The sequence below is a fragment of the Odocoileus virginianus genome, chromosome 33 (genome assembly GCF_023699985.2).
Source record: "Odocoileus virginianus isolate 20LAN1187 ecotype Illinois chromosome 33, Ovbor_1.2, whole genome shotgun sequence".
In the NCBI taxonomy this organism is placed as follows: Eukaryota; Metazoa; Chordata; class Mammalia; order Artiodactyla; family Cervidae; genus Odocoileus; species Odocoileus virginianus.
The window spans coordinates 9,990,553-10,012,634 of record NC_069706.1 but is presented as its reverse complement, the minus strand read 5'-3'; the positions used below and the strand labels follow the sequence as shown (position 1 = coordinate 10,012,634).

At 48.0% G+C, this 22,082-nt stretch overlaps 1 protein-coding gene across 3 annotated transcripts in view; it reads left to right on the top strand.

Annotated features, from left to right (window-relative positions):
- TXNDC11 (thioredoxin domain containing 11) overlaps positions 1-19,729 on the top strand; it is a 60,656-nt gene extending 40,927 nt beyond the window's left edge. For all 3 annotated transcript variants that reach the window (XM_020883808.2, XM_020883809.2, XM_070460788.1), the window contains 7 exons: positions 1,855-1,967; positions 4,039-4,239; positions 7,969-8,761; positions 11,008-11,150; positions 11,620-11,729; positions 15,174-15,254; positions 18,970-19,729. In XM_020883808.2, coding sequence (XP_020739467.2) covers positions 1,855-1,967; positions 4,039-4,239; positions 7,969-8,761; positions 11,008-11,150; positions 11,620-11,729; positions 15,174-15,254; positions 18,970-19,612 — 2,084 coding nt within the window. In that variant the 3' untranslated portion in view covers positions 19,613-19,729. The remainder of the gene's footprint in view (positions 1-1,854; positions 1,968-4,038; positions 4,240-7,968; positions 8,762-11,007; positions 11,151-11,619; positions 11,730-15,173; positions 15,255-18,969) is intronic.
- Positions 19,730-22,082: the final 2,353 nt, after the last annotated feature.

The following is a 22,082-nucleotide window of genomic DNA, read 5'->3' as shown; positions in this document are numbered from 1 at the left end:
GTCACTCTTTCTCTAAGGAAAGGGCCACCCCTGATGCAAGGTGGGCTTGTGTGAGTAAGCCGGAAGCTTCCCGTGTTTACTTAGATGTCACTTGGTAACATTTAAAGTTGTTTTTTTTTTAAAGCAATGATGCAGTGAACATCTCTGTGCACAGGACACTTTAAAGTGATGTTGACTTATTTTCATAAGATAGAGTCAGAGCTTCCCAGGTGGCGCAGTGGTAAAGAATCCACCTGCCAATGCAGAAGACATGAGAGACCCAGGTTCGATACTTGGGTCAGGAAGATCCCCTGGAGAAGGAAATGGCAACCCACTCCAGTATTCTTGCCTGGAAAATTCCATGGACAGAGGAGCCTGGCAGACTGCAGTCCATGGGATCACAAAGAGTCAGACATGACTGAACGACTGAGTGTAGCACACAGTGTTTAACTGATATTTTACTTAACATCTGCTAGTAAAGCAGAAAGGGGGTAGGAAAAAATGTACCTTTTCCTACATCGTTTTATCCACCCTCTTTTAATACTACATATTTCAGTCAACTTTTAATCACACAAATATTACATTAAATATACTCTTTAGTGGGAAAAAGAAAGCTTCACACATAAGGATCAAGTTCCCTTTGATCTCCAACCCCCAACACAAAAACAGTTTTTATTATCCTTTCAGATTCTGTATACATTTGTAACCATATGTGCCTGTAGGAGAAAACATACTTTATAAGTGTGAGGGATTTTTCCACATAAAGGGTACGCTGTGTCTTTGCTTTTTTACTCACATGTGTCTTCGAAAATCTATTCAGGCTGTATAGATTGCCCTGCTCCACTGTTTTCAACATCTGCAGGCAATCCCCTGGTGACTGCCCTTGGGTATAACTCTCAGGGCTCACGTGTAGGCACGAAGAAGTGGTTGGGGGCTGCGGGCCGTGTCCGGGCCCCGTCGTGGGGAGCACAGCAGGTTGCTGTCCTGGGTGGCTGCCAGTCTGCCTTTTCCATCAGCTCTGCAGCAGAGCACTCGTTTCTTTCCTGGCCGTCAATATCCGGTGCTTCCTCTGTCTCAGATCTGGGGCGGTTTGAAGGTGAAAAGTGGCAATTGTGTTTTCATTTGCTTTCTTCCGAAATAGGTTAAGTGCACAGTTAGCCGCTTACATTTCCTTTTCTGTGATTTGCCCACTTTTACCTGTTTTATTTTTCTTCCTAATTCATATGAATTCCTTGTATATGCTAGATTGATTCGTGTAACTAACATTTATTGCTCAAGAGATCAATAAACATATGCCCAGATGCTGCTGTAGATGCTGGGGTAAACAGCAATAAACAAGGTTTTAAGATGAAGTTGGATCAAAGAAAATCTAAATAAATAAATCAGTAGGATTATGAAAATGTTAGTAAGTGCTATTAAAAGCGTAGAGTAATAGTAAAGAGAAGGCTTGAGTCAGGAGGGAGCCTTGGTATCCCCTTGCAGACCATCCTCTCAAGTGTTTTTGCCTGGAAGCAGGTGGTCAAGGAAGCCTTCTCAGAGAAGGTGGGGTGGGAGCCAAGATCTGGATGTTGAGAAGGAACTGGCATGGAAGTGTCCAGACAGAGAGAATAGCTTGTGCCTGGGCTCTCAGGGAGGCTGGTGAGTAGGGGACAGGGACTGAAACAGCGCAGGTCCTAGTGGGAGGCCAGTACTCCGGAGGAGGCGTGTGATCTGTTGGGAGGTGGCTTCTTCGGCTCCTCCTTGCCTGTCCAGGCTAGGTGGCCAAAGAGAGCTTTGCTCTGGGGAAATCGGTGTGTCAAGATTTGATCACTGGGTTTTGTGGTTGTTTAAGGCATAGGCTTTTTCTTTTTAATAAAGGAAAATTTTCTGTTTCAGATTACCTAGGAACAGTACGATTTGGGGTTATCACAAATAAGCATCTTGCGAAACTGGTATCCTTAGTACACTCTGGAAGTGTGTATTTACATAGACATTTCAACACATCACTTGTAAGTATTTTAAAATCACATTTCTATTAGCGCAGTGGTTCTTAACCTTGTTTAGATCACAGAGCTTTTTGACAACTGGGTGAAATCTGTGGATGCTGTCTGTAGGAGAGTGCACATGGTTTTATATGCAAATCGAGTCCCCTCAGCCCCTTCTAGAGCCCATGCCCCAGAGCTCTCGGATTTAACAGCTAGAAATTCTGTTTATATTCTTAGATTTTGATGCAGCCTTGTTAGCTTTCCTTCTTGGATGAAATTGCAGAATTGCTGTATTGGAGTAGTGTTCCTCTGGGACCATGTTGTCAAAGGTTAAGGCTCCATTGGGTGTGTTATCCTTTGTTCATCTGTTCCATTTATCAAGAGTAGTAACGTGACATGCTTTTCTCCTTTAGCTGATGAGATGGACTTGGAAGTTCTTGTCTAGTCACTGTGAGACGCTGGTGGCTCCCTGCCCCGAGCGCCGCGGTTTTCCAGCGTTGCCTTTGTTCCCTGACTTGGTTCGCTTATTGGTGGCCTGGCCCCAGCTTCGCTGTTTCTGAGCTGCTGACCTGTGTTGTGCCTGGTCCTGTGCTTCTGCTCTGATACTGCTCCCTGCTCAGGCCCCGCGCTGAGTTTATTTTCCTCAGCGTTCTCTCTCTCCGACTCCATTGACAGTGGCAGTGACTTTGGGGTCGGGTGAGGGCCCGAACCCCAATAGCCAGGGTGCCCAGCCTTTAAACCCGCGCTCCCCGGCTCAAGTGTGTGAGGCTATGCCTGTGGAGGGACTGCTGGCGGCGCCCCCCGCGGCCCGTCTCCCTGGCTTCTGCCTTTCTCTGGTAACCCGGATGGTTTTACTTCTTGTAGTTCATATTCCCAAAGTCAAATGCGTTCCATGCTTTCCAGATAGAAGTGTTCATGAAGACAATTAACGTTTTCTTCCACCTCCCACCATCCTGCTCTGGGAATCAAAATCTGATGGTTTCTCCTGCCACCCGCCCATTCTCCTTGTGCCTCTGTCTTAAGTTTCTTTGGACCTCATCTGCTTCTGCTGTCTATCATTTTCCTTCATCCTTCTTTTGTAACATGCTTTACAAGCAACGTATATCATGTTAGTGTATATTAACGGGTACTGAGAAAGAAATTTAAAATAGATGGAGAAAAGAAGATAGGACTATGAGAAAGATACTGAAAAACATACTGAATTCATGGTGTCAATTCCATAGTTTTTAAGAGTGGCTCATTGATAGAGCAGCAGAATTCCTTTCAGCAAATGAAATATTAATGGGTTACCAGTATTTTTTTTTTTTTTAAGTAAAAGCAGTGGACATCTTGTTATAAGTCAACTTAAACCTCTATTTGGGAAAGTATAAAATATCTCATTTTCTGGAACTCTCCAAGCATTTTGGGGGGAGTTTTGTTTGAAATCCTGTAATTTATATAATTGGAATTTCAAAAATAATTTTATGATGACATACTTTGTTAGAGAAAAACAAAGCAAAAAAAATCTAGGCGTATCTCTCCTTAATTCTGTACACATAAAGTGTGATCCGGGGCCTTGTATACAAGTTCTGGGTCACTCAGGGTTTCATGCAAATATTTGTTGAGTTCCTGCTCTGTGCCAGGTGTTCTAGTCCCTGGGGCGGGGCATGGGGGTGGGGAGACAGGTGAGCAAGGCAGGTACAAACTTCTGCCCTAACAGAGAGTCCCCAGGGACAAGGGGAACATGATTTTCCCAAGGGTAAAATGACCCCCGACTCCATCATTTCTGTTTCCTTAGCAATTGCTTTACGCAGGAAGGTAGAGGCCACTGTTAGCAGCAGCAGGCTGGGAAACTTGCTGATAGACAGCCAAATTCATCTTTCTGCCTAAAGGGGAGAAGATGAATCACATGATCTGAAAGTCACCTCTCACAGCAGCTTCTGCTTTCCAAGACGCTTGTGGGAAGCACCCTGTCTGGAGGGGTAGAGCCAGAGTGCAGCCGCCCAGGCCGCTCCGAGCCTTGTTTTCCTCACCTGTGAAGAGAGGGCTGAGGCCGGGCAGGGGTGGTGCTGCGATCCCGCCTCGCCTCTCATGTCTGTGCGTTTGTCCTTCCCAGGTCTTTCCCAGGGAGGTCATCAACTACACCGCGGAGAACATCTATAAGTGGGCCTTAGAAAACCGAGAGACGCTCCTCCGATGGCTGCGGCCGCATGGCGGCAAGAGTCTCCTGCTGAACAACGAGCTGAAGAAGGGACCAGCACTTTTTGTATTCATACCTTTTAATCCCTTAGCCGAGAGTCACCCTTTGATAGATGAGGTAAGAGCCACAGTGGGAAGAGGCGTCTCAGAAGCAACAGGCCAACCTCAATGACTTAGAGACTTCTCTCGTTCCACGATCAGAGTGGTTTCCCTTACTCGCTGAGTGGCTGCTGCGTTCCATGGTGTCACTCCTTCCTGTAAGTGGGCAGGAGAGCCTGTGCCTTCTTGGGGGGGACCCACCATGGCCTCTCCGGCCACATTACTGACAGTGTCTTGGGTCTGGGTGAGGCAGAGCAGACGGGGCGGTCAAACCAGGCCTCTTTGGAGACGGGCCAGGTTCCCTCTTCCTGTGGCAGCTGATATTCTGGAGAGGTGTGGAGGGACTGGACAGCACAGGCGGGGTTTACTGTGGCCTTGGGGGTGCTGTCATCACAGGCATTTGGCCAGACTGGTGGCCCTGACCACGCTCAGTCCAGCAGTGGCAGGGTGACCTTGGGATCCCGTGTTTTCCTAACCCTTCTGTGGCTCACAGAGCTGATCGTCATCAGAAGTCAGCCCATCCCGCCTGCCTCTTCTGCATGCGTTGCCTGTCTCTGGGTGTGAGTTTATTTTATGTATGGATCCTTTGGAGGCACTTAGAGAGAGCAATAACAATCAGCAGAGAGCGCCTGGGATCGCTCAGTTGGGTTTATTGGGGGTTTAATTTTTTCCTTCCCTCCAGGATCCCTTAATTGGCCAAAACCATTTTCAGAAAGTCCGTGAGCCACTGACCAGGCTCACCAGATGCTGCTTCTCTGGGGCTCTCTCAGGAGCCTTCTTGAGGGAATGGGGAGGCAGGACCCTCGCCAGGCCAGGGCCCTCCCGTGGCTATTCTGGAGCCTCTTTGCTGACATGATTCATCCCTGCTGGGGGCCTTCTGAGTGGGTGCTGCTCCCGTGGTTTAGAGGAGGGAAGAAGAGGAAGTGAGATGGCTTTCTTGATTCTGATTAGGGAGGACTTGAAGTAATGACTTCATTTCTTTGGAAAGTCTTCACTATACAGTTATTTTATGAACTAAGACACTCTGACTTTACTAAGATGCTCTAGTATTAAGAGTATTTAAAGTTGTTTGTAGTAAATGTGGGGTTTTCAACCAGCCATCCCCTGGTATCCATGAAGGTTTGGTTGCAAGACCCCCGTATATTCCAAACTCCAAACATGCTCAAGTTCTGCATTGTAAAATGGCATAGCGTTTACATATAACCTATGCATGTCCTCCTGTGTATTTTAAATCACCTCTAAGATTACTTACAATACCTAATACTGTATAAGTGACAGTGTTAGTTGCTCAGTCGTGTCTGACTCCTTATGATCCTCTTTGGACCATAGTCTGGAAGGCTTCTTTGTCCTGGGGATTTCTCAGGTAAGAATACTGGAGTGGGTTGCCATGCCTTCCTCCAGGGGATCTTTCTGACCCAGGGATCGAACCCCCCATCTTGTCTGTCTCTATGTAAATAGTTGCCTGAGTGCAGCAAACTCAAACTTTGTTTTCTGGAATTTTTTTCCCCCAATATTTTTGATCCATGTTGTTTGAATTGCAGATACAGGATATGAAGGGCTAACTGTACTTGAATTTTTGTGGGTTTGGTGGGGGCCTGGGGGTGGTGATCTGTTATGTCTTTGAATATAAAGTAGTTCCAAGATGAGGCAAGAGGGCAGCTGGGCGCTTTATTAATCACATAGGCTTGAACTTTTCATTATAATGTGCTGGTGGAGCCTTACCCTGTAAGAAGGACTGAGGTGTTCTTGTGTGTGCATGTGTGTGTGTGTGGGGGGGGGGGGGGGCGGACACCAAAACTCTGGTTTTATCACTTAAAGTAACCTTTTTTATGCCCAAGAACTATTCAAATAATTTGTTTTCCTGTACAAACACATGTGTCTTAAATTAACTCTGTCCATAAGTAGCATGTGTTATAAAATACGGTTTTTCTTTTAAATTGGAAAAGCATGTACTAAATGGTTTTTACACACACACACACACACACACACACACACACACGTGCGCACCCTGTTTAATGAAACAAAAATCCTGAGTGACTTAACACCCTTTAACTAACCATGGCGGGATTTGACTTAAGTTAATACAGTTCTGTTTTAGGGAGTATGAGTGCCTCTGGATTAGAATGTCTTGCTCATCTTTTGCATTAAACTGGGGCGGTGTTGGGTGGTGAAAGGTCCTGAGTTTGGAAACAGAAGAGTCCTGGAATGAAACTTGAATCTAAATGGCTAACACTGATCTCAGGGTAAAGCGGATCATCTCACCAAGAAGTGGGAGTGTGTACATTCCCCTGAGATGCCCTCCATTCACCAGGTGTTTATCAAGCCTTTGTTATGAGCCTGGCTCTGGGCGAGGCTCGGGGGGACAGCAGGATAAATCAAGCCCAGTCCTGCCCGTGAGGACCCCTGAGCCTGTGGGGAAGAGCGGTGTCTCGACAGACAATCGTGAGGCTCTCTGGGAAAGGCTTCTAGGACCGGAAAGATGGGGAACCTGCATCTCCCCAGGTTGGGGTGGGGTCGCCTCCACTGGTGTAGGGTCTTGGGGAGAGTGTTGTGGCTTGTCAGGTAGAGGAGGCCCTGACCAACTGGAAAGGCAGACTCGGGTCAGACTGTATTTGGTTTTACCCTCCAGAAGGGAAGCCATTGAATGTCATTTGGCAGAGGAGCATGTCCTATGCATGTCCTCCTGTGTATTTTAAATCACCTCTAAGATTACTTACAATACCTAATACTGTATAAGTGACAGTGTTAGTTGCTCAGTCGTGTCTGACTCCTTATGATCCTTTGGACCATAGTCTGGAAGGCTTCTTTGTCCTGGGGATTTCTCAGGTAAGAATACTGGAGTGGGTTGCCATGCCTTCCTCCAGGGGATCTTTCTGACCCAGGGATCGAACCCCCATCTTGTCCGTCTCTATGTAAATAGTTGCCTGAGTGCAGCAAACTCAGGCTCCTCTGAAATAAAATAAAAATAAGGGGTGGCAGTGTGGAGGCTCAGTGGGCAGGGGGAGAGAACGGCAGTCTGTGAGGAGTGAGGCCGAGTCGAGGCAGTGGCCAGGAGGACGCGAAAGAGACGCTGCCCAAGTCAGTGCTGGCCGGACTGGAGGCAAGGGTGACGCGAGGAGAAACTGAGGGCTGGCTGATGTTTCTGCTTTGATGGTGCCGTTTTCCAGAGAGGGTGGTGCAGGAGCAGGAAGGCAAAATGGAGGAGTATGGTTTGGAACAGGTTGAATTCGTGGGCTCCTCTGGTGCATGAATTTATTTGGAAACATAGATGCCGTGAAATAGTTGATCTACTTGTTAGATGCTTGGCTAGTTTTTTAGGCTAGACTGTTATATTTAAGAGGAAGAATGAAGCCCTCCTCTGGAGGAGTTTCAGGATGTAAAGGAAGGTGACTCAGCTGGGGGCTGAGACTTAGATGCTCTTCCTGGTTCTTCGACGACCCAGACGTGTGTTGTGGGGCGAGCAGCTTCACCCCGTCACGTGATAGGCTGAGACGTCTCCCTCTAAGACCCCTTCTGTCTCCAAACAGGTGGTTTGGTGTTTGTTAACAGAGTGACATGATCTGAAATGTGACCCAGACCGCTCTATTAATAGCTCTAGGTGTGACAGCTTCCTGTTTATTGCTGTTTCCGGCCAGGGCTCTTCCTTCTGAATCAGACAGGATGCTCTCTAGGCTTATGAGCCCTGGGGTCAGTCCCTTGGTCCCCTGCCCCACCCCACGCCTCTCACGCACTCCGCCCTGTGTTTCAGATCACCGAAGTGGCCTTGGAGTACAACAACTGTCATGGGGACCAGGTGGTGGAGCGGCTCCTCCAGCACCTGCGACGAGTGGACACCCCGGTGTTCAAGTCCCTGGCACCTGAGCCCCCAGCCCGGCTCCCGGACCCGCCGCTGATAACGGCGTCACCCTGCTGCAACACGGTGGTACTGCCGCGGTGGCACTCCATCTCCAGAACCCATAATGTGTGTGAGCTGTGTGTCAACCAGACGGCCGGCAGCCTCAGGCCAAGCTCGGTCAGCGTGCCCCAGTGCAGCTTCTTCGAGATGGCAGCAGCTCTGGATTCTTTCTACCTCAAGGAGCAAACCTTTTATCATGTGGCATCAGACAGCATAGAATGCAGCAATTTTCTAAGTTTCTACAGCCCTTTCAGCTACTACACTGCATGTTGCAGGACCATAAACAGGGGTGTAGCAGGCTTCATTGATTCTGAACAAGGTGTCTTTGAAACCCCGCCCATTGCATTTTCTTCCCTGGAGAAGAAGTGCGAGGTTGAGAGCCTGGGCTCTGTTCCTCACATTGAGGAGAACAGGTATCTCTTTCCTGAGCTGGAGGCAAACAGCTCGAGCTTCACAGGCCTGAGCTGCAGAACCAACAAGACCCTAAACATCTACCTTCTGGACTCCAATCTGTTCTGGTTGTATGCGGAGAGGCTGGGTGCTCCGAGCGCCGCTCGGGTGAAGGAGTTTGCCGCAATCGTTGACGTGAAGGAAGAGTCTCACTATATCTTGGATCCAAATCAGGCTCTTATGAAGTTCACCCTAGGTACCGTGGGCCATTTCCTTCCCCAAGCCTAACGCTTTGCTTAACTTTCCATAGGCGACTGTTATTTAGGGATCTCATGACGGTTGGCTCTTACTAGCACATTTTAAATCTTCACACTGCAGTCGTAATTTTAAAAGAAGCTAATTTTGTCTGTTAAATGAAACAGAAACTTCCTAACTCTGAATTCTGGATAAGTTGGTCACTTAGCCCTTGGGGGCCAAGAGTCCAGCATCCCAGATTGGCAGTGCCTGCCGCATTTCCAAGGTGGGAACCTGGCCACAGTGACGGACAGGGTGGTGGCGAGTGGGTCTTATGGTAACTCCCCCGGGGCTGATGAACAGCCCTGCCAGGGGCTTCACAGAAAGCAGCGGAATGACAGAACTGCCTGGCCCCCTTTTGTGTTGCAGGTTTAACTACATATCAGGGCCCCCAGACCTAATTTGTTCTGCTGCTCTTTTTTAGCAAGTTGAGGAATACTGCTATGACCTTGGGTGCCTAGATGGTAACAAGCAAGTGTCAAGTGCAATAAACAAGTGTCAGGTTGCAAACCAGCAAGACCCACTTTGGGGGCGGGGTTGGGAAGGGGGTAAATCACTGTTCTGGGAAAGCCCCTCGAGCTTGCCCTTAGAGCCTGGCAGCAGCAGTGACCCAGCCCACACGTCCTGTTCCCAGGGCTTCGCTGACATCCTTGATGTGCAGACAAGGAAGTGTGAATTCAAAAGCTGTGTTAGTTCAGCCTCGTTGGAACCATGGGGGAAAGTCAGCGTTTGCCAAGTGGAGACAGGAGGAATGTGGTGGGGAGGGCAACCTTTCGTTTTCAAGTTTTGGAGAGCATGAAAGTAAGAGTAAACTCAAAACCCCTAAACATTAGTCACTTTAAGTGCTGTCTTTTAAGTCCAGATGAAGCTTGTTTCCTACATTAGACACGTTTGAAAAGGCTTATGAAAATGGTGATTTATTTTTCCTACATCAAATTATATTCTAAAACATGAAGCCTCCTGAGCGTGTAGAGAAACCCCGTGAATAGTCACTTAATGAAGTGCGTCCACTTTTGATATCACACCTTGCTCCTCATTCATGTTGCCTGAAGTTACCTTTTGGTGTACTGAGTTTTCTTAAAATGAAACAAGTGTGTATTTTTAAAGTAAGCGTTGATTGGATTTTCCTGCCTCCTGTGCTGATATTCAAGCATCCAGTGAGCTCGTGATGGGTGCACGCTGAATTAAGGGTGATCTAAAAGAAGCCGTCTTCTGATTTCTTTTCATCTTCTGAATCTACTCTGAAACATCTAGTTCTGTTGTTCTCTGTCCCGTGGTTGGTGACAAAATTTGTCAAAGTCTTCATACAAAAGCATCCAACATGTTGTTTTGGAGAGGTGACTCTCAAGTCAGCCGTCTCTGGGGCAGTTTCAGAATTCAGCCCTCATTCAAATTAGTGAACAGTTCTGGGTTTTATGTTTCAAAAAACCATCTAAGTGTCATTCAGATGTTGATGACTGATTCTCTTTAGTATTCACTCAGCCTTCTTCCCTTCCTCCTTCCTCCGTGGAGCCTGTCATTCTTCACTAGGACCTCAGAATGGAGAGAGAAGGAAAAAAAAAGAAATGAAACTCAGATTAGTGCTGCTTCAGATGAAACAAAGGAATCTGAAGACTTAGTGGTCAGTGAGGAGGGTAAAAATGTTGGTTCAAGTTAGTGTTTTGGATTATTTATGGGCCTTATTTATGCTGTTTTCCCACTAAATATAGTTATTTCTCTTAACCTTTTAATTAAAGAAGAAACTTGAGGAACTTTAGTAAAGGAAACACAGACCATAGCTCCTCACCCTCAGATGAATGAGTGAACACCTTCCACATTACAGTAGCTCGTGCAGTCACTGCATCGGTAGTTAGGCTTAAAGGTCTTGGTGTTGTAGGTTGAAATCTCAATGGTGACTTGTTGATGACTTACCCAGTCTCTGGTGTCTTGTGGACCAGTGTTAGAAAAAAAGAGCGTCAGATTCCTAGCCTGTGCACAGTAGACCATGGAATTCTTGTTAGCTAAAGTGCTGTCTGCTGAGTTACTACAGCCAATACAACCCCCCTGTCCCCTCCTGTGTGGATTTGTTCAGAGTTCTGCCTGCACATAAAGTGTTAAAAATGTGGGCCTGTGAGGCCAGCCCACTTTTTAAAGTGTAGAGTTTAAAGTGGGCCAGCTACTCTCCTTATACCAAGAGAAGAGCTAATCTCATTTCCTCTTTATTTTTAGAGTCTTTCATTCAAAACTTCAGCATTCTCTACAGTCCCCTGAAAAGGCACCTTATTGGAAGTGACTCTGCCCAGTTCACTTCTCAGCGTTTAATCACTGAAGTGACGACTGATACCTTCTGGGAAGTAGTTCTTCAGAAACAGGTATGGAATCGAGCGAGGCAGAAATGAAGCCATCTGTCCCTATTAAAACAATTTCCAAAGCTGCAATCATGGGTGGAGCAGTTGGTGCTGACGTACAAAAGACTGACCACATGACAGCCTTATTGCAGAACATGCGTGAATTACATGGTGCTTTTGTGATTGCAAAGCATCCTTAAAAAGCACATAATTGAAAACACCAAAAGACCAGGAACTTCCCTGGTGGTCCAGTGGCTAAGACTCTGAGTTCCCAGTGCAGTGGGCCTGGGTTCCATCCCTTGTCAGGGAACTGGATCCCGTATGTCACAACTGAGAGACCCAGGGAAGCCAAGTAAGTAAATATTTTTTAAAAATACCCAAAGATCAAGGTATCACTGTACTTTGTGCATGAGCAGCATTTATGGAACGCCTGCCGGGCTCTAAGGACAGTGAGGACCCCAGAAGCCCAGTAACAGCCAGCTTCTTCCCACAGGACGTGTTGCTGCTGTACTACGCACAGTGGTGCGGCTTCTGTCCAGCCCTCAATCACGTCTTCATCCAGCTAGCTCGGCTCCTGCCCTCAGACACGTTCACTGTGGCGAGGTAAGGAAGCCCGTGCTGCTGCACGCTGGGCTGGCTGCCTGTCATTACTCTTCCTTCCAGCTTAGCCACGTGGCTTGCAAGGGTCTGCCAGTTTTCTGTGAACTTGGGTAAGACAGGGTTGATTGTCAGCGGGAAGCTGTGAGCAAAACCTCATTGGCGCTAGAGTCTTCCTGGTGAATACTGAGTGTTCCTTGCATAATGTTGAGTGTGTTCTGCGCTGATCAATTTCATCAGAGCACGAGGGTGTTTCTGTGGGAGCATGCTGACCTGTTTGCTTAGACAGCCCCCCAGGTAGCCAGCTTTTAGGAATATACATCACTGGGACCTTGGCCCAGCAAAAGGGGGCCAGTCTCTGACATACTGTCAACCAGCCCTGGGACCTGGAGCGAATATCTCCACCAGGCCTTGTTTCCCTCCTCATTCCTAAAAGGAAAAATTGGCTAATACCCACGTGGTATTCTAGTTGTGTGATTCCGTGGCACTGTATGTAGGATCTTCAGTAAACAAGTGAATTTTAAATCACTGTTTTGTAAAAACAATGCTCAAAGAGTTTTTGGATAAGGTAGTAGGCAGTTCGGAGGGAAAATTATTTAAATTTAAGCTATATCTTCTTTCTCCCTCCTCCCCAAGAAAACCCCTTCAGATAGGTAGAATTAAATATAAAAGATCAAATCAGAGAAAATGACAGAAAATAGAATATTGGATTTGCTGGTTGCTTTGAGAGGTGGAAACTTGCCAAGTAGTGAAAGAAAGATGAGCAGATTTCACTAGGAAAATGTGCAACGAAAATACAGAAGACCGACTTACAAAAGGACAAGAGCTGTATTTTCCAGCACGTATGTCTTTCCTTTTGTGTATGCTGTAAATAATGATTTAGAGCCACACTAGAGGAGTTACTGTGCTGTGAAACTTTTATATAGACACGTTATCTGACTTAATCCGTAGGACAGTCAGTGGAACAGGTGTGATCACCACTCTTTTTACTGAGGATGAATCTGAGACACAGAAATATCAGGCAAGTTGCCCAGAGTCAAGCAACCTGTAAATAAGGGATCAGGATTCAGAATCAGGCCTTCATACTCCCGACCCTGAGAAATTAAAGTGGTTTAAGAGAACTGCTGAGAGCAAAATGTAGTTTGTATGTATAGTGGAATATCATTCAGCCTTAAAATTTTTAGGAAGGACGTTCTGTAACATGGGTGCACCTCGAAGATGTCCATGCTAAGTGAAAGGAGACACAGAAGGACAGACAGTGTGCGGTTTCCCTTGCGCGAGGCCGCCAGAGCAGTCGGAGTCAGAGAGGTAGAAAGCAGAATGGTGGTTGCCGAGGGGTGCAGGGAGTGCAGGAGTGGCTGTCGAGTGGGGTCAGTTCCTGTTTTGCAGCATGAAAGAGACAGGTGGTGATAATGGTTACACAGCGTTATGAAAGCACGGTGCACTTAGAAATGGTTAAGATGGTACATTTTGTGTTATGTATATTTTACCACAGAGGAAGTGGGGGATGGAGGGAGAAACAGCTGAGAAGGACTGCCGTGTGAAAGAAAGGTCACAAAACAGACTTTCCACCTAAGAGGAGAGAGTGAATAAACAAGTAGGGAAATGATAATCTAGTAAATGTAAATTAAAACAATAACAAAATGTCATTTACGTTTATTAATGAATGCTCTTGAGTGGTAGAATCTTTTCTTGTCTGTCTTTGTTTTGGCCACATCATGTGGCTTTCAGGTCCCGGACCAGGGATCAAACCCAGTCCCCCGGGCAGTGAAAGCAGAGTCCTAACCACTGGACCGCCAGGGAATTCCCATTGGTAGGATCTTGTGTTGATAAAATCAAATGAAATTGGCACAGTCAGATGTAGCTAATAGAGAAAGTAAATTGGCATAAGCTTTTTGGAAAATATTTTAGCACCATTTGTAAGAAGTCACAAAGATGGTTATGTACTTTTGACCCAGTTAGTTTCACTTTGGGGAATTAAGGAAATGGGACTCCCAGAGAAGCGTGTATTCATCATCACAGTGTTATGTATATCTGACAGGAGACAAATGGTTACATAAATTATGGTTGAGCATTTGATGGGATTTTTACCTCTTCATTAGAACGATGCTTTTCATACAGTTAATTTTGAAAAGAATAGAATATGAAATATGACTGCTGCTCTTCACAGTATGTAGGTGTAGATACCAGAACTTGAATGAGAATGGCAGAAAGGAGGTCCTGATAAGCCCAGTGGGATTCTGAGGGCATGTTTACAAATATATTTTTTTGATTTTATAGTTTAGTTTTTCCTCGAAGTAAAAAATCAGGAGAAAAAGCATTTGATTATAAACCACTTGCTTAAAAAATAGGACTGATGGTCTCTCTAGTCTTTCACAGCGGGAGGTGGGAGTGCTGTTTTGTTAATGAAGCTATTTAAAACCATTATGATTGGTTATGTCATTTTTTTTTAAGTGAATTTCATCCTTCTGGACAAATGCATGGCACTGATTTCTCCCGCTCCTAATTATACATTCTGAAAATTTCTGTCGAGTTAATGATTCAGAACATTTCCATGTTTTGTACATACTGTTTGTGAATACTGACACCTGGCCTAGGTCCACTTCCTCCTTCTAGGATGTTCCTTTTGCTTCAGCTGAGCGGTCCTGGGGGCGAGTGGGCAGGCCCTCCTGCAGGTCCAGCGCAGTGCCGGCTGGAGAGGTGCCTCCACCGAGTCCAGCAAAAAGCAAGCGCACAGGTTGGGTAATTTAGCCCAGATAGCACTTCCTGTATTAGAAAATTAATGTAAAATCTGCTAAGAAAGTACAACTTTTTTGGTCTCTGTCTAGACCTACAAATGTAGAGTGTTATCTTTCATTCCCGGTTTTCTTACATTTTCAGAAGCTTGATGTATTTTGCGCAGTGATGTTCTTCTTCCAGAGCTGACTCACGGGTTACGTACTTGCCCACATGCTGTCAGTTCAGTGGACTACCTGTCAGGTGTCAGTGAGACTTTTTTATTTTGTTTGGAATTCACTTTTACTTTCAAGACGTTACTACGTTTCAGGACTTCCCTGGTGGTCCAGTGGTTTAGACTTCACCTTCCAACGCAGGGGGTGCAGGTTTGATCCTTGGTTGGGAAGCTAGGCTCTTACATGCCTCCTGGCCAAAAAACCAAAACATGAAACAGAAGCTATATTGTAACAAATTCAATAAAAGACTTAAAAATGGTCCACATCGAAGAAAAAAAAAATCTAAAAAGCATCCCACTGCGTTTCCCTCAGTGTCCCGGAAGTCTCGGAGTTTCTCGGGGGCGCTGTGCCTGCTAGGGGTATGCTCACTGCCCGGGGCCAGTCCATGTGGCGCACACGGTGCTCCTGGTCCTTACGTTATTTGAGAAAATGCTTTCAGGTTCCAGCTTGGAGTTTCTTGGGCCACTCTTTTATGCTTTCTGTTCTTTCCCTTTGCCAGGATCGATGTGTCTCAGAATGATCTTCCTTGGGAATTCATGGTTGATCGTCTTCCTACTGTCTTATTTTTTCCCTGTAACAGGTAATGCTGAATTTTTTTTTTTTTTTTAGTATTTGGGCAGATGAGATTCTTTTGCCAAAAATGAAATGGGTTTGAGGTAATTCACAGAAGTGAAACATAAATCATTATATATTACTAATATATTTAGAATAAAATGCATTGTTTGAAACATGTTCCACTGGGGACCAAGGGGGAATGGGCTTTGGTGTTGCGGTGTCAGGTGTAGTGGTTTTAATCAATGTACCCCTCCCGGCGTGTGTTTGACACAAGCACGAATGTGGCCACTGGCACTCATTCACCTTCTTGGCCTTATGAGCACACAATGTGTGCTGAGATTGACAGCAAAGAGCCCCAGGTTCAAGTGGGCAAAACAGTAGCTCATGGCTGGGTGCTCGGGGACCCAGGCCCGGCTTGCCCGCTTCCATGTGAGTCATTCATTTCCCTTTGAGCCCTGCGGATGGCTTCCTCAGCTCCCTGGTGCAGGGAGGAAACACAGGCTCTCCCACCCACTGCGCCCCCATTCTAGGGCTCACAGAGCCTTCTCCCCGAGAATGTCACTTCAAGGGCTGTCACCTTGATCTCTTCACATTCATCTAAGGGCGCTGCAAGGTCAGCCATCAGGGCACCCTGCCTGAGAGCCCAGGCACAGGGATGGGCTGTTAGGTTAGCAAAAGGATGCCGACCTGGCGGTCAGCGAACATGGATCCGGATGTTTTGGTAGAAAGGAAATTAACTCTTGGCCTTGTAAAGCCTGACAAACCACATGTTCTCTTTGTATAAATTCCTTTTTGTTTTTAAAAGGATGGGTCCTCAGAGACCCAGTCACATGGCTTTGACAATATCTTCTCAGGAAAAGCACTCGCAGGATGAGTTTAGTAATGCTGTCTCACTCACGTGTTTTGTTTTCCAGCACTCGCTTTTACTGTTTATTGCAGCCACTGTCGTGCTTCGTGTGTTTCTCTAAGGAGAGTGCTTCCTTCGTGTGTACTGATTCATTTCCTTGGTTTTTCCTCTCTATCTCAAAGAATTTTTGCTGGTACACTTGCTGTGGTAGTAGGGTCTCGTCAGATCATGCACTAAAAACAGAGCGTGACTCACCCCATTCCACCACTGTGTGGTGATGAGCCTTTTTCTTTCTAAGAAGCATCTCAAGTGCCACACAGTCCAGGAAACGTGGACAGTGACACAAGCAGTTTAACCTTGTGTGAGACAGAGGTGGGGTGTGGAGTTTAATGCCTCATTTTTCAAATTTCAAGCCTAGTTTGAAAAAGCGGTGAAGTCATAACTCCCAGCACATGCCTTTGCACGAAGGCGTTCCCAGCAGCTAGATGGTTTTGTGTTTGAGTTGGGCGCTTTTCGCTCTGAGGCTGCCCAAGGGAGTCGCTCTTGCCCTGCAGGAAGGGTGCTGCAGCCCCTTCTTGTTTCCCTGAATTGAAAAGTCAAGGAAGTAGGTACTGAATAGAGAAGACCGTCCAGCTCTAGTTTAACAGCGAGCGCTTGAGAACCAAAGTCCTACTGCCCTGGAATGGAAATTTTCTTTTTTATAAAAGATTTATTTATTTTTGGCTGTGCTGGGTCTCTGTTGATGCATGTGCGTTTTCTCCAGTTGCGGCGAGCAGGGGCTACTCTCTAGTTGAAGTGCGCAGGCTTCTCGTTGTGGCCTCTTCTGTGGCAGAGCTCGGCTCAGGGCACATGGGCTCGGTGGTGGGCACTCCATGGCTCTCGAGCACAGGCTCAGTAGTTGTTGGCACTCGGGCCCAGCTGCTCCACGGCATGTGGGATCTTCCTGGATCAGGGATCGAACCCATATGCCCTGCATTGGCAGGCGGGTTCTTTACCACTGAGCCACCAGTGCAGCCCTGGAACAGAATTTTTTTCTTATTTCCTAAAAAGAAATGGTAATCAGAAGTGAATAAGCTCCTTTCTAGCTGGTCCAATGTGAGTGTTCAGTTTACTCAGAAGGTTGATGGGCAGACAGCTGACAACTCGCAAAAGAGACCTTCCTCACAGTCACATGCTTATGTTATCTTTCATGAAGAGAATGTAAAAGTGCATATGCGTTTGGTAAAATATAAATTTACACATGCACTGGGTTAAAATGAGTGCAGAAGGGAAGGTATCAAGGTGTTGATGGTGATGGTTTTGCAGGAGTGAGGCTTCCAAGTGGTCTGGTGAATGCCTCTTGTGTGCTTTTTACACCCTTTGCAAATTGCCCTTAATGAGCACGTTGGATTTAATAATCATGAAAGTGAAACCGTAGGAGAGAGCTTGTCATCTGCTGCAGTGTGCAACCTGGGCCTCTTTCTCCTGCAGGGCCACCTTCCCACTCAGGGGAATCTCAGAGCCACTCTTGTTCCATCATGTCTTCTGTGTGACCTTTCACAAGGCAGGTGCTCTGGCCCGGCCATGGGCAAGCACATTAGGAGTAGAAGGGGTTTGTTCACTCTAGTGTGGCCCCTGGAGAAGGACCTTGCTTCTTTAGAGGAGCAGCCTGCCCTCCTTCTGTATTATAGCCCATTGGCCAGCTTGCATTTGGCCTTTATTACGTGCTAGAGGTGCATACGCGTGCTCTTGGTGAACTTCCAGGAGGGTCAGATAAACAGTGGGACCTTTGCCACCACTCCTGCAAAACAGTTACCATTTGGGAAGCAACTTGTTGATGCTCTGTGTCCTTGCTGCTTAAGGAGTTCAGAAGTCTTTAGCACACCCTTTGGATAGGTTCATGGAGATTGTTCCAGACACTGAAAAACAGCATGCTTACCAGTGTCATTTTCTGTCCTATGTCCCCAGATACACACACTAAGCTCTTTGCTGGGGACGGTTCACATTTGCTGTGTCCTCGAAGACCAGGTTGTGCTGCAGAACTTGGGGGCAGATCCAACCTCTGCTTGCCCGTCCTCGCCTGCTCCTCACAGGGGCCAGGGAGTTCTCAGTTGTCGATTGAATGGCTGGGAGGCCCCAATGCAGAAAGCTTACACATTAAGGAAACTATGCTTTAAAGGAGGACATGGTTATGTGCTTACCCCCAAAGTTTTAAAAAAATTATTCCATTTACCTGAAAGTTTCCATAAACATAAAATGGGGCATATCTGGTTTTAATTTCCCTGTGATTTTCTTTCATAGGGAAAGGGCTACCCTCTGATAGAACACCTTTTGTCTTTTCTTAGGGCTGGGCAACCTTCTTTCTTCAGTCTGTTTGTCAAAGGTGGGGCTCCAGTAACACCTTCCCCATCGTGACAATAAAATGTATCTCCAGGTGTTGCCCAGTGTTGGAAGGGTTGGGGTTACAGGCACTCCAGTTGAGAACTCTTGCTCAGATAATGTGTAATAAATGCTTGCTCAAGAGCCAGGCTGAGTGTTGGAGGTTTTCCCCATCTCACCCAGCATTGCTGATGGCCACAAGAATGATATGGTGGCGATCTGGCCCCAGGACACTCTTCCTGACACACCACTGGCTTTAGGCCTGGGAGCTCTTATCTTTCCTGGAAGGTTGTGAACAGAGCCTGAGCTCTTTGTCCTCAGAGGCAGACACACCTTTGAGATAAACCACTTTAATTACAGAACCAGCACAGGGGACATCCTCAGCTGTGTAGAACATTTTTTTCCGGATGACATTTTCCATGCGGACTTCCTTTTGGTAGGAAACAGCAGCTTGACCTTCGCAGGCACCCTGGTTTTAGACTAAGAACATAGGCGCTGCTGTGTGATCTTTCATTCCTTCCCCCTTTCTCCCCAGAAAGGACCTAAGTGTGAAATACCCTGAAGACCTTCCCATCACCCTTCCCAACCTGCTGCGGTTCATCCTGCATCACTCAGACCCGGCTTCCGCCCCCGGGAACCTGGCTGGCCCTCCCACCGCAGAGTGTCTTCAGAGCGAGGCGGTCCTGCAGCAGGGGCACATTGCCCACCTGAAGAGAGAGGTCCGGAAGCTGCGGGCAGAGATCGGCGCCCTGCAGCGGGCGCAGACGCAGGTAGAGGCCCGGCTCGCCAGTGCGCGCAGGGACGAGCACCGCCTGCTGCGGCAGCAGCACGCGCTGGAGCGGCAGCACGACCTGCTGCGGCTGCACAGCGAGCAGCTGCGGGCCCTGTACGAGCAGAAGACCCGGGAGCTCGACGAGGTGGCCCGCAGGCTCCAGGAGCTGGCCGACGCCTCGCAGACCCTCCTCACGGAGAACACGTGGCTCAAGATCCTGGTGGCCACCATGGAGCGGAAGCTGGAGGGCAGGGACGGGGCAGACGAGCGCCTGCCGCCAAGCAAGGCGCGCTCAGAGCACCCCGAGCCCCCAGGCGCCCCCCGGCTGCCCACCAGCACCCCCCCGCCTGCCAACGTCAGCTCCACGCTGGCCTCTGAGAAGAGCCCCGAGAACCGGACAGACTGACTTTGGAAAATGACATGAAGAAATCAAAGGAGAAAACTGTACATTGGGAATATATTTATGCAAATTTTATTGAAATTTATTGTAAATAAAGATTTTCTCAGTGGTCTAGAAAATCAACTTGAATGTCATTCAGCTTTTATTGAACAGGGGTGACATCCCCTCCACTTATTGCACAAACTTGGTAGCTTTGAGACAAAAACAGTAGCACAGTCCATGTGAAGATTCGTCAGAAAAATTAGTCCCTGTTTCAGTGGCTCAGTGTCGGAGTTCCCTCCCCATCCCCCTCCTGTTGCTCTGCCATGACACACAGGATGAAAGGCTAACGTCCTGACTGACAAGTCAGGAAACTTAGATGCAACAGTTGGGCTATTCAGAAAGAATTCAATGAGAGGTCATAACTTAACTGAGCCATTGGAGTGGTGGCTCTGGTGTTTATGCTAAAAAAAGTAGCTACTGACAAGAACAGTGAGCGCTATTGTGTGGTTGGTCACCAATCCTATGGGTCCTTCCACTTCCCCCAGAGACCCCGCTCGTGCCCCACTGTGCCCCTGACCCAGCACTGACACCATGCTGATACGCCTGGTGCAAGAGGCATAGACGTCAAGGGATAAGGACCCTCCAAGAGTGAAACTAAGGAGGAAGTGATGCTTCATTTTCTCAAAACTGAAACCACACAGGCATGGTAAGAAGCTCGGGGCAAACTGGACAGTCAGGCAGTGGTCGTTTTCAGGGTCAGGCTCAGGGACTGAAAAGGCAAGTGCTTCGGTTACTTGGGGGAAGGACAGACAGCCTCAGGTGCTGACCGCCAGCTGCAGAAAGTAGAGGTAGAAAGCCCGAAGCTCTGAAACGCGAGGGGAATGGATCAGACACCCCCACACCTGCCCCAGTTTTCTTATGTCCTCCATTAGAAAGCACACCTCCCTGACCTTCCAATTGACCCCTTTAGAACCTCTGACACCCCCCTCCAGCCCACACTCTGTGAGCTGCCTCTGCTGGTCTCCAGTCTGACACTTGGCCATCCCCAGGTGGGGACCAAAGGTAGCATCTCCCCTGCTCTAAAGCCCGGCCACCTTTCTAAGGATCCCTCAGTAGCCTTCTGTGCTGTCTCAATCCTGCCTTCAGCTCAGATTGTCTTTTAACTAGCTACCCCTCCCCTCCCCGCTAGCTGTCATTTAAGGTTGGACCCTTAATTGAGGGGTACGCTGCTAAAAGAAGTGTTCCCTAAGCTCCCTCCTAGGGGTTCTAGAAAGTTGGATTAGTTCACTTTTTTAGGGGAGGTCTGGCTGAGGCCAGAGAGCTACCTTCAGCATGCCCAGGAGGCCAGAGCTCCGCGGGGGAGCTCTGACGGGGTGGGGCAGCCTGGGGTTAGCCAGGTGCTCCCCACCTCTGCTGCCGCAGGAGGCTCAAGTGCTGGGGGCCAGTGCGCTGCAGCTCCACCAGGGCTGGCCTCGTTTATTCCCGAAGATGCGGACACAAATCACCATCTAATCATCGTTTAGGATTGTTTACAGTGGTGTAATTAAAAACCCGAGTTCACTGAAGTCCACACAAGGGACACCGTGGAGGCGTCGGGGGGTGTCGATGGCCATCCAGCTCCTCTTTGCAAAAACCAAGTCCTGAACCTTAAGCCCCTTCTCCCCCGACCCGCCCACCTAAGTACAGGCTGCTTAGGGCTCCTGCTTCCTCGGGCACCCAAGAAACGACACTGGGCACTCTCAGAGCAAGGTCAGGGGACCCTCCTTGTCGGTGGCCTTCTGAGGACAGTGAAATCGAGCAGGTGTGTGGGAATCTGAGCGGAAAGGAAGCAGATGTGTGAAAAGGGCAGGAGGGGGAAACGGGGGCAACTAAGCCCCGCCCCGCTCCAGTGCAGAAACCATTAAATACAACAAACCAAAACCGCCATTGTCTCCCCTTCCTGGGCCACTAGGGTTTCGGATACCAGGTGAAGGCGGCAGCTCTGGTGTTTTCTAGCGAAGCCAGCGCTCTTTAAAGCAGGGTCGGGGGCGGGGCGCCCAGCATGCTCAAGACCACGCGGGGAGATGTCCAGAAACTGCTCTGCCACTGGGACGCCTGGCAGCCTCGGGACTCGGGACTCGTCCTTCACCGGCTCCCAAGCAGCCGCAGCAGCTTCCTTGCAATCGCTCCACCAGCAACAGGGAACAGGCATTTAACGACCTCATCTACCAGGAGCTAGCGGGGCGGGGCACGGGGGCGGGTCGCGCCGCCGCTCCCATTCATCACTCATAAAGCAAACCACCAAGGCACCCCGGGGGGTAGGCTGCTAGGCTTAACACCGTGTCACGTCCTCTGCGCGCACACACATGTATCCGAGGCCCCTGCCAAGTGCCATGTGGGCCTCACACATCTAAAGCCACCCTTCCCCACTGCCTTGACTCAGCTCAGCCTTAGTTCAGACAGTCCCATGTGCTCTATGCGCGATATTTTTAAAAATCAGCAAAAGAGGCTTAAG